The 11,789-nt window shown below is 57.1% G+C and overlaps 1 protein-coding gene across 2 annotated transcripts; it reads right to left on the bottom strand.

Annotated features, from left to right (window-relative positions):
- Positions 1-510: 510 nt before the first annotated feature.
- LOC140845194 (ral-GDS-related protein-like) lies at positions 511-10,497 on the bottom strand. Of its 2 annotated transcripts, XM_073218983.1 has the most exons (12): positions 9,862-10,497; positions 8,570-8,688; positions 7,553-7,827; positions 7,198-7,334; positions 6,729-7,054; positions 5,791-6,003; positions 5,357-5,460; positions 4,854-4,920; positions 4,033-4,095; positions 2,621-2,742; positions 2,409-2,512; positions 511-2,041 (listed from the first exon to the last, which is right to left on the bottom strand). In XM_073218983.1, the coding sequence occupies exons 1-11, from the start codon at positions 9,935-9,937 to the stop codon at positions 2,428-2,430; spliced, it is 1,587 nt and encodes a 528-aa protein (XP_073075084.1). In that variant the 5' UTR covers positions 9,938-10,497; the 3' UTR covers positions 511-2,041; positions 2,409-2,427. The 2 variants fall into 2 exon arrangements, with proteins under 2 accessions (XP_073075084.1, XP_073075085.1); XM_073218984.1 differs by lacking the exon at positions 8,570-8,688.
- Positions 10,498-11,789: the final 1,292 nt, after the last annotated feature.

Here is an 11,789-nt window from a genome sequence, read left to right as displayed (position 1 = left end):
AGTTCGTCGGGGCAGCGTGGGAGGGGCTCCCTGGAGCCGCTGCTCCTCCGTCCGTGCCCAGCTGGTGAGCGGGGCTGCTCTCCGCCCCGCGGCGCCGCCCTGCTCCCGCCGTCCCGGGACGGGGCCGTGCAGACGGGGAGGCCGGCGGGCGTTTTGCGTTGTGTGGATTTATCAGGCGGGGGCCTCGAGGGCGACGGCTGGGCGGGCCGAAATTCAAGTGTGACCCGCGTCGGGGCGGCAGGGGAGAGGCCGCCTGGAGGAAGCGCCTTTAAAATTAAAAAATGTTTCATGAGGTATCTCTCAGTTTTCTCTACTTGGGAATGAAGTTTCTTTACTTTGCTCTCGGAACTGACAGTGCATTTTCTTGTATTTAAAAGTTTATATCTTTCTGTCATTTTGGTTTGTAGTCTGCAGCTGAGTAATTTATAACTAGCCACAGAGATTCTGAGACAGGGACCGTGGGTGTAGTCAGACTAGCGTGAGGGCTTCCGGTAAAAGACCCCTACCAAAACTCCCTATTAAACAATTAAGCAAAATCAGAGTCACGTTAATTCTCCAAAGTAAAATATCAACCTAGGAGTATAAGCATTCTTTAGTGAAGATTAGTTAAAACTAAGGAGCCAGGAGTAACCTGGCCTGGAATGTTTGAACATACATACCCCAGATAAGAAAAATGCCTCAGCATGGCCCATGTTTTCATTGTGTCAATTAAATGAGACTATTGTAAAATTTACTTTAGCCTGCTCAAAGGCCCAGTTTATTTTTTACTTTGCCCAGATGCTGCTTTTCCTCCTCCAGCCCCTAATCAAGTAATACATAACCTGGGCAATTAATGTGGCAAGTAAACCCAGTCACAGGCAACATAGTGAAAGGCAGGAAGGATCCCATCTTAAAGATGAGATTGAATTTTAACACCCAGGAAGTTAAGAAGTAAGATTCTTCATTATTATTATTATTATTAAAGTATTCTTGATATACACCCCTATGAAGGTTTCACATGAAAAACAATGTGGTTAATACATTCAGCCATGTTATTGACTCCCCCCCATACCCCTTTGCAGTCACTGTCCATCAGTGAAGTAAGATGCCACAGATTCACTATTTGCCAAGAAGTAAGATTATTTATTTATTTACTTACTTACTTTATTAAGGTATCATTGATGTACACTCCTATGAAGGTTTCACATGAAAAAACAATGTGGTTACTACATTCACCCCTGTTATCATGTCCCCCCCATACCCCACTGCAGTCACTGCCCATCAGTGTAGTAAGATGCCAGAGTCACTATTTGCCTTCTCTGTGCTACACTGTCTATCCCCCGGCTCCCCCCCACACACCATGTGTGCCAATCATGATACCCCTGAATCTCCTTCTCCCTTTCTCCCCACCGGCCCTCCCTCACCCCTCCCCTTTGGTAACCACCAGTCCCTTCTTGAAGTCTGTGAGTCTGTTGCTGTTTTGTTCTTTCAGTTTTCCTTCGTTGTTATACTCTGCAAATGGGTGAAATCAGAAAAGAGGTGCTCATGCTGATATTCAGGGGATTTTTGCCTATGTTGTCTTCTAAGAGTTCTATAGTTTCATGACTTACATTCAGGTCTTTGATCCATTTCGAGTTTACTTTTGTGTGTGGGGATAGACAATAATTCAGTTTCGTTCTCTTGTACGTAGCTGTCCAATTTGCGCACACCAGCTGTTGAAGAGGCTGTCATTTCCCCATTGTATGTCCATGGCTCCTTTATCATGTATTAATTGACCATATATATACTTGGATGTATATCTGCGCTCTCCAGTCTGTTCCATTGGCTGCAGCTACGTACGGGTCCCTGAGCCTGCAGCAGCAGCCTGGGAAGCTGCCCAAGTCTGCTGATGGAAGAGGTGCAAGAGCACCTGCCCCAGACGAGGCTCAGGATGAGCAGCGGGAGGAAGAGGAGCAGGAAGCAGACTAGGGTCCTGGGGCGCCGGGTGCCTCCTGTCCAAAGGGGAAGCTCTCCTCCGCACACAGCCAGGGTACCAGCTGGGTCGTGGGCCTGATGACAGCAGCTACAGGGCCATGCAGGTGAACAGAAGAGGCAGGTTATCCCAGGTTCCCCCCGTTATCCTGCTTCCACCCTGTCCTCACTACCCTCTGTGCTCCTGGCCCTGTGCAGAGGGTCCTGTCAATCACCGTCACCCGTGGGGTCCCTGTCACAGTGAGGCGCATGAGCATAACCCACTCACAGAGGAGGAAACTGGGTCCCAGAGAGGGAGGGGAATCACCCTTGAGCCTGACAGGACTGTTTGCGCGGTGGAGCAGAATCCCAGCCCAACCTGTCTTTAGTACAACCCCCCACACCCAGCATGGCCCGAAGCTTCCCTGAGGCTGGGGAGCAGCCCACCCCTTGCGAATGGCCCCAGGCCAGAAACTTACCTGACTCTGGCCACTAAGTTTAAATGTTGCGGGACCTGAAGAACAAGAGTCCCTTTCTGCCGGCCCTCTGGCCTGGGGGCTCCAGCTGGCAGGACAGGGTGTATCTGCAGGACAGAGGGGCACCTGTGAGTCCCTGGAGCCACATGTCAGGGGCCCTTCTCCCAGAGCCTGCCAGCAGCTGGAACCCACACGTGAGTCCTGCCCAGCCTCACCTCTTCTGGTCATCCAGGGTCTCCACGGCCTGGAAGAAGGCTCTGAAGTGCTCCTCGGGTTGCAGGTGATGCGTCATGGCCACGTACTTGTGTATGAGCATCTCACGTAGGATGGAACTTTCCTGCGGCAGAGGAAGGACAGGATGCACACAAGGAGGGGCGTGAGGAGCGGAGCAATGGGATGGTCCCTGATCTTTGCTCCCGTGGGAACCTGCCTTCCCTCCAATGCTATCTAGCCCTGCCTGTTCCCACTGTTGGGTCTCTAGCTGCTCCTCCAGGAAGGCCATCTTGATGCCACCCCCATCCCCCACCCGACGAAGCCTTGAGTGTCCTCAGCTCTGGGTGTGTTAACCTTCTCAAGACATGTCAGACCCAGGGGTTGGGCCGGACAGGGTCCTGCCCAGGGGCTCTGCACCCCCCCCTCACTTTCTGTGGCGGGGTGTTACAGTAGCTCAACTCCGTCTCATCCCGTCACCCTGGAAGGCACCAAGGCAGCCAAAGTGCATCAGAAACAGCCCCTTGCACCCAGAATGAGGCCTAAACCTCCCCACCCTTTCTCAAGTTGGAGCACTCAGACCTAGGCCAGGATCTGGGGTACCGAGGAGGAGGGACTGGACTGGGGAGCTGAGGCCAAGCTTCCCATGCAAGTCTCTCTGATGACACGGAGACTGAGGCCTCAGGCAGGAAGGCACGGGCAGCCCCCTCCTGTGCTTCCTGCCTTGAAGGAGCAACATCCCTCCCCCTGGGCAGGGCCTGAGGGAGAGGCCATCCTGCTCAGAGGCTGCAGCCTGTAGCCCTCAGCCCCACCTGCCCTGGGGCTGGGACTGGGGCTTAAGGGGGGCAGGGGGTCCTTCTGGCTGCCCTCTCCAAGGAGCCCAGCCCCTGGGGTGGAGGGGAGACTCCCAAGAGGCGGGTGGCCTGGTGCTGAGAGCTCCAGCTCACTAGGGTCTCTCTCCTCTTCAGAGCTCACCATCCTGCACACCCTGTGCCCCTCTGGCCTCATTCCCATCATTCTGTTCCAGGGGTTTGACTAGGACCAGGAGGCCAGCCATGAACAATCCGAAGATGGGGACCATGCTGTGCCACTGGGGTGGGGAGGTGCCCCGTCTACCTCAGGGGAGCCCATAGAGCCTCTCCTGAACCCCTCACTCGCAGCCCCTAGCTCCCCTTGGACCACCCTGTGCTTCCTCCCACGCCCTCCCTTTGCCCTGCTCTCCCCTCCTGTCCCTCCCAGGGCTGGCTTTTGGCCAATCCCAAGACCCGTGGTCCCTGCACCCGTCCTCCAACTTCTCTCTGTACCCAGCTGCTCTCTCCCTCCTGGTCACCCCAGTCCTGGCAGTTCAGGGCTGGTGGCACCAGCAGCAAGTACAGGGTCTCCCCCACAGCCATGACCCTGGCCAGGCCACTCTCACCTCCTGCCTATCCTCAGATTCCCGGAGGAAACGATGCTGTTGCGTCACCATGGAAGTCGCCTCCTGCAAGGTCCAGGTCACTCAGGTGTGCTCATGCTCCCCTCCCACATGGCCTCCCACAAATCAGAGCTTGGTTGGTGGATGCCTCGCCTGAGTCCTCTGGTGCTATGCTGTCCCCACCCCCAGCAGGCTCTCAGCTGAGGGCGATCGCAGCTCCAGCACACACTTATACTCATGGGTGTCCTTGGGCCACTGCCGGCCGTCCTGAGAGGCTTCCTCACCTGCAGAGTGTCAGGGGAGTTCCCTTTGCCTCCCAGGGTGCCCTGAACACTCACTGTCACCTGGCTATCACCATGGCTCCCCTCACACGACCGGGTGGGATGGGCACAAAGCTGAAGGCCATCTTGTGCTCCCTGGACCCTGCTCACCTGGGAGGCCCGCACCCCAGGGTGACAACCTTCCCTGACCAGATGAGGAGCCTGAGGCCTCAGAGGGGCAGTGATGGGCTCAGGGGGCCCTGGGGAGGGGCTGACCTTGCTCTGCCATAGGCCCCACCCCTGCTGCCAGCCCAGTGCCAGCCCTAGCCCCAGCCCTGACAGGAGCCTGTCCTCTGGGTCCTCGCTGGATGTCAGGCCCCCAGTCAAGTGGAGCCAGGGAGGGAGACAAACAGGACACCTTGGGGGCCAGGCGGAGCCTACTTCTCCCATCAGCTGTCCCCTCTCACCATGCACACCTCGAGTCAGCACCCAAGGCTGGGCCACAGCACGGCAGAGGGCTTGCCCCAAGGATCCCCTCCCTCCAGACCTCTAGCCTCCATTTACCTTGAGGAGCCTCTTCCGGTTAAGCCACCTCTCTTTTTCAAGTCTCTTATGCATCCTGGAGCTCTTCCTAAGGGGAGGAGAGAGGAGGGAGACATGTGGCCAACAGGTGGAGGCTTTGGGGTGTTGGACCCCTTTTCCACTAGCCTGCATGAGGCTTTCCACCATGGCTCTTAGTCCTGGGGAATCTGAGGCCTGCAGTTCTCCTGGGGGCAGATCTGCTTTGGGACAGGTGGCTGTCCTTGGGACAGAGATCTCCTGCTGCAAAACACATGCTGAACATCTCCCATTGGCTTCAACCCACACCTGACGAAGAAACCCGATTCCTGAGGGGGAACCGCTGGCCTAACCCACGGGGGCTCTGAGGGCCCGCCATCCTGTAAGCCCCTGTCCCCAGGGTCTGCCGCCTCCCAGGAGCCCCAGCCGACTGAGGGGACACTGCCAGACCTAGGGGTGGTGTCTCTGGTCCACTAAGGTCCCCTGGTCCTAGTGACAGGACTACCTACCAGGAAACACGTCCCCAGGTGCACTGCAGACGACTGATGGCAGGGCTCTGCAGGGCCAAGAGAATGGCATGGAGGTGTGCGAAATTCTCGAGGTCCAGACACTCCTGGGAGGGAAGACAGAGCTGAGAACGTGGCCTGCTTCTGTCCCCCTATGAACTCCTGTCCTTAAGGAGACAGGCACCCAGGGAGCCCAGCACACCCAGTACCTGTTGAGCAGCCCTCCTGGGTGGAGGACTGTATCTCAACCCAAGGAAGGGGCCAGGGATGGCTGTCCCACCCTCGGGGCCTGCGAGTCCAGGTCAGCACGTCCCTGGCAGGAGGGGCCCAGGGACCAGGCAGGGTCAGACTGTAGGACTCCATCCTGAGAGTTGGCCAAGGAGGGGAGAAGGTCCCAACATGCCAGGATGGACCCTGGGGGCTGTTCCATGGCACACCTTGGCCACCTGGATCCAGAACTCTACCACTCGGGCCCTGTCCCGCGCCGTCATGCCTGGGGCCCCGAGGCAGGAGGAGATGACCATGTTGGCTGCATCATGAAATTGTTTTATGATCTTATTGGTGGAGGCCAGGTGTTCAACGTTTCCGTTGTATGACTGGCTCCCGCAGCGGGTCATGCGGTCGTCCACTGCCACCTTGGTGAACAGTTCCTGGGGATGGCAAGGGGGTGTCATTTAGCTGTGTCCACGGTGCCCCTGGGCCCAGGTGGTTACCAGTCAGAGCTGGAGCCCAGGCCACTGAGGATGTGGTGTGAGCCTTATGGCAGTCTAGGCTTCGGACTCCATCCACTGAGGCACCCGGGAACGGATGCACTGGACCCCACAATGGTGGGGAACAGAGGGCCTCACTGAGAACAGGCATCCTCCCTCACCTCCTCCCTGCAGCACAAGGCAGCTCATGCCTGCACGTCCTGGGGCATCTGCCTCCCATTCTGTCACCCCGTGGATCCCGCTACCCACTCAGGTGCAGTTACCCCCAAAACAACTCCAACCAGGCCTTTGTTGTTGTCTGTCAGGTACATGGCAGGGGCCTCTGAAGTGCGGAGGCTGTGGAGGCCTGCCAGCCAATGGCCTGAGGACCTAAGGCCCTGGCAGCACCTCTCTGAGCACCCCTCTACTACACTGCCCCTCCCACCCCAGCCAGGCCCTGCCCACCTTCCTTCTGCTATTTCTCATTGGTCTGCAAGGATCCCTAAGTGCCAGCCCTACTGTCCGTGTGGTCAGTGAAGGCTTGGGGGTGAGGAGAGTTTCTCAGGGCATATGGTGGGAAGGTGGCATGTGGGCCCAGATCACAGGAGTGCACATCGGGACAGCAGGTCTGGGGCAGCGCATGGCACAGGGAAGGCCCACCCCAACTTCGATCCTGCTCCACTCACCGCATACATCAGGGTCAGCTGCTCGGCAACCAGGCGGGGGGGGAATGCCAGGAGGGTGGACTCTGGAGCTGGCTTTGCCCCTGCCAGGCCCGGTGCCATTCTGGCAGGTGCCCTGGGCCCTGTGCCTGAGGGCTCATGGGGCTCAAGCTCAGGGCTCGGCAGTGGGGCTGAGGGCACTGCTGGGACGTCCTCCGGCTCTGCGGGGGCTGACGCAGGTGACACTGGCCGTAGCTCCAGCACAGGGGTCTCAGGGAGCTCCTGAACTGGCTCTAGCCATGAAGCCGGCCCTCCCTGTGTCTCTGGAGCCAGCTGCGTCTGCCGTGGTTCTGGAGCAGGGAGGACACAGAGAAAGGGTCACCCCGGGGCTGATTCCCCACACCTTACAATGACAGAAAAGCCCTCACTGCGTTGCAGGCAACCCTGGTCCAGGAAGCCCACCCTAGACGGTTCCCTGGCTGCAACCCCTCACCTTCCGGCTCTGCCACAGTGGGCCCCAGGTGCTCCTCCTGGGCCAAGTGGTGGACGCTGCCATGGAGGACGCTGGTCACATCATTGGGCTCCCAGGCATGGCGCCTAGCCTGGCCCATCCTGGGGCTGGGGGAAGGCCTGGGGGTGGAAGAGTGTGAAGCCTGGTCTTCCCAGCCACACTGCCGTCCCAGCCCACCCTTGTGTGGGCCTGGCCACTCTGCATTCCCCTGCCTGTCCAGGCAACTGCTCCTCCCCCTTCCTGACCCTGTGTGTCCCGGGACCCCATCCTCTCCCATCCTCCCAAATAAGAAGTCCCCAGTCATCAGCCCGCCTGTGGGAATCCAAAGATGGGTCACCTGCTGGGTTCTGAAGGCTCATGGGGCTCCACCTCGGGGCCCGAGACCACTCCCGGGATGTCCGAGATCGCCGCACAGGGGCTGGTGGGCTCTGGACCTGGCACTGGCTCTGCCAGGCCCGGTGCCATTCCGGCAGGTGCTCCGGGCCCCAGGGCTGAAGCAGGTGACACCGGCCGTAGCTCCAGCACAGGTGTCTCTTGTGCCGTCCTCACACCTGTCCAGGGAGCCCTCCCCCTGTGGATCTTATTTGCATGGAGAGTTGACTCCTCTTCATGCTGAAAGGGGCAGGGGGTGTATCGTCAGTGGGAAACCCAGGAACCACCAGGACGAGGGAGGTTTGCAACTCACCCGAGAGTCCCCAGCCCTCTGGGGTGCGATCAAGGAGAGGGAAGGGGTGCCCCCAGGGAATGAGACTCCAGGCCCTCTGGAGTGGGACTGTCAACCACTCTCGTGGGGAAGCCCCTGGCAGATTGCCAGGTTTGGAACGGGGTCCTGGGTGTAGACAGCCTGCCCCAGGCCTAGAGAGATGGAGTAGGTGAATCCATCCACCAGCTCCTCCACGCTCCCCTGGGTGGAGCTCCAAAAAGCTAGTGCCTAGTAGCTTGGGAGGTGCCACCTGGGGCTGCCTGGACCTCCCCTCAGGAAATGTGGGCCTCAGACCCTGCCCCTGACATCAGGCACACAGGGTCATCTGCATACGACTGGTCACTGAGGGAAGGAGAGGACAAACCCTGGGCTCAGGACTAACACGTGCGTGGAAGTACCTGGTCCCAACACTCACCTCCATGTCCTGAATGATGAGACCAGAGGTGTGACACTGACTGCCCCACCAGGGGGCCACCACCTCACAACATGCTGGCACCCAGAAATGGCCCCCCTCCTCCCCAGCCTTCAGTCCTGCCCATACCCCACACCCACCGCACGCACACAGAAGGGGCCGGGGGGAAGGTCATCCCGGGATGGGTCACACTTGGGGCCTGGACCTGGGGTGGCCTGCTCTGGGGTGCCCTGTGTTACCTCGGGGTTCCTTGGACAACACGGACAGAGGCGTTGGAGGTGGTCTCTGAGCCAACGCCCACAGCGAGCAGGAAGACCGCCCCTGTTTGCTTCCCTGACTTCCATGCCTTCAGAAGGCTCTGCACAACAAGACCGTATGTTGCTCTGTCGAGCGTCTCCGGTCAAGTGAGCAGGACTGGGGTCTGTGACCAGGAACTGGGCACCAGGTCACAATTCAGGTTCTACTGGGCGTGTCATCAGTGACATGAAGGTTCCATTTCATGTGCCCCTCCCTGCATTCAGACACGCCCACATGCCCCTCTGGGCTGCTGACTGCCCATCCTCCCGGACCCCTTGCCATGCATGACTACACAGATCTCCACCAGAACCCTCCCCTCACTATTTGGCAATGTCCCTAGGGTCCCAGCTCTGAGGAGACGAGCTGAGCTCAGACCTCTTTTTCTCACCAGTTCCCTGTCCTGCTGAACCCACAGTGCCTCCCAGGAGCTACCCAATGTCCCAACCTGCACAGGCAGGGTCATGCCAGACATTCCTCCCTAGGTACATCCTCAGGGATATATGGATGACACCTCCAACTCTTGGGGGCTGGTGTCATGTGTGTCTGACACACAGGCTCAGAGATGGAACAATGCCAACCAGGGTTGGCATGGAGCGTTGAATAACACGCAAGTCAGGCCTGGGTTCAGGCTATGTGATCTTGAGCAAGTCACCCCTGCCTCTAGGCCATTTTCATGTGTGCACCTTGAAGGGGGTGGCAATGACAGGAGACCCAGGTGTTGTCATCTACTTCCAAGGCATCCACCTTACAGAGGTCTCCGTTCTCTGAGGACCATACCCTAGGGCCTCCCGTTGACATATGTGGTGGGCAGCCTTGTATGCTGAACCCAGTAATCCCTCCTAGGAAGCACATACCCTGCGACCACTGTGTGGTGTGAACAGCACAGCCAAGGGGATGTGCTGTCACAGCCACATTTCATGACAACCAGTCACTTCCCCACTTTTCATGCTTTCTGTACTAAAGGGTCCTGACACTGCCCAGGGCAGTGAGCTTGGTAGCCCATATCAGTGTGTATGTGTCACGGCTTCTACGCACATATTCTGTTTTTCAGACATAAGGCAGTGGGGTTTGGATGCAGCAACAAAATGGATATGTTCATCCGTTTTGTTCATGGTGTGACATATTTACGGAACAAATGTCGTGGTAATGATTACATAATAAGGAGCTACTAGCTCATTTTCAACATCCCGCTTTAACCACTTAGTAGGCATTTGACTGTGGGTGAGTCACCGACCTTGGTAGCACAGTTTCTCCACCTGTCCCTTGGCCATCATCGTAGGGTCTTGACTACGTGAGGTCACAGAGAGCATTGAAGGAGTTACCCTGGGAAGAAAGAAGGCTTGGATGGCCTGGCACTTCACAAGTGCTTCATCTAGTTAGTATAAATCTACTGTTACATTCCTCTAACCTGTGTGTAAGCTCCAGAGGGCACAGAGCTAAGGGGGTCAATGCAGAATTTCCAGAACCTCCTACCTAGCCATAGTCCTGTTAGTAAAATTGGTGCCCAACCCCCACACTCTTCCATCTAAGGTGGTGGCCATTAAGTTTCACTTTCCCAGAATTAAGTTCAGCTTCCCACTCACGACAAGTGAACACCTGTGACGCAGACCAATAAAGTCCCACCAGCTAACCCTAATGACTCCATAGCCAATTAGCTGGTGCCAGTGCCTTAATAGGGTATAGAAGCCAAAGCTCCCCAGCCCGCGCTACTGCTCTCACTCTCACGGGCAGCCACGTAGCTGCCGCTAAATAAATCTCTTGGTTGGATATCTGCTTCTCGGTGTGGTTATCTCTTCCCGTAAGGAATCCAGCAGTCCTTTTAAGTCCATTTACAGATCAATGGTTGTAACCAGTGCAGGGTCTTGCAACCTCCAGGACAAGGGGTGGAGAGGAAATGACCATTCTCTCCTCCCCTCCATTCCTGGTATGTAACATTCCTGGTCTGGCATCTGGAAAAGTTCCTGCTAGAACGGACAGGCAGGGGAAGGAGAGCATCAGCCGTGGCTGGAGGAGTTTGGATGGTGCTGAGCCTGGCTAGCGACTGTAAGAAATGAACGCCTTTCTCCCTACCTGCCCTTTCTCTTGACTGATTTCGGTTTTGCAGTCTCATAGGGTGACTTGCCCTGGCCTGGGAACATCTATCCCTCCAAGGCTATATCTGGCATAGTTGGCAGGATCTGGTGAACCTGAAATTGGTCCTCATGGTTCCCTGTTGGTGTGGACTGCTTGTTTAGATGGTGTGGATATACTTAGTTCCCTAGAGGTGGTGGGGATACATCTGGGGACCCCCCCTAGGGGTGGCAGGTATTCCCCTGTGGATGGCGAGGCTTCACCTGGAGATCCCACAGTGGGGATGGTGTCTGCGGGAAAGTGCCTCCTGGAGGAGTGGGCCTCTCCCCCGAAACTGGGAAAAATGGGGACACTGGAGGCCGTGGAGTCAACCCTAGGTAAAATCAGGGACTCGGGAACTGAGTGGCCATGAGATGGCAGGAAAAGTGGGGTGGTTGCTTCTTGCAGCATTAGAAAGGGTTACTGAGAGAAATGTCCTCCAATGGCAAGAGTCCAGGAAGATGAGTTGTGGGGTGGTCTGAGAAGGGAAAGAAAACAGCTCCCACTGCTGAGAGACACTGGTGGCACAGGACGGGACAGCAGAAAAACAGGACATAGAGAGCCCATGGGGGTGGTGAAGGAAGGGGTGGTGCCTTCAGCCCTGGAGACAGCAGACAGCAGGGTAGGAGGTGCAGGGGACAATGACGGGGTGGGACCAAGGACAGAGCTGTTGCTGAGCCTGCTGCCTGAGGCACCAACTCTCCCATACTGAAGGCCTGCCTGATTTGTTACGCGAACCGCGGGTTCCTCGCTGAGTGGAGCAGACCCCACCCCACTGTCGAGCACTCCACGCTCAGTGACTATACCCAGGCCGAGCTGGAGCCTCTGTGTACATGGCTTTTGCATCTTTGGGGTTTAGGTGTAGAGGGCATTGTTCCGTCTGGGTCCAAAATGAATAAAGTGGCTTCCCTTATGACTCACCCATCTCTCTGGCAGAGGATACAAAATGCCCATGAGCACCAGGAAATGATGTACTTTTGGATTGCCTGACTGCAGCCCTAAGGGCAGTTTGGCCTAATCAGAGTGAGTTGCCTTATTTCCCTGCTAGTTGGA

Source organism: Manis javanica, chromosome 12 (genome assembly GCF_040802235.1).
Source record: "Manis javanica isolate MJ-LG chromosome 12, MJ_LKY, whole genome shotgun sequence".
In the NCBI taxonomy this organism is placed as follows: Eukaryota; Metazoa; Chordata; class Mammalia; order Pholidota; family Manidae; genus Manis; species Manis javanica.
This window is presented reverse-complemented; position numbering and strand designations above follow the sequence as displayed.

Coding starts and splice junctions, on each gene's coding strand:
- LOC140845194 (XM_073218983.1), bottom strand. CDS start 9,937: ATGCTCTCTGTGACCTCACGTAGTCAAGACCCTACGATGATGGCCAAG. Junction 4,921..5,356: donor ACCTGGGGACGTGTTTCCTG/GTAGGTAGTCCT, acceptor TCCTCCCCTTAG/GAAGAGCTCCAGGATGCATA. Junction 2,513..2,620: donor ACCCTGGATGACCAGAAGAG/GTGAGGCTGGGC, acceptor TCTGTCCTGCAG/ATACACCCTGTCCTGCCAGC.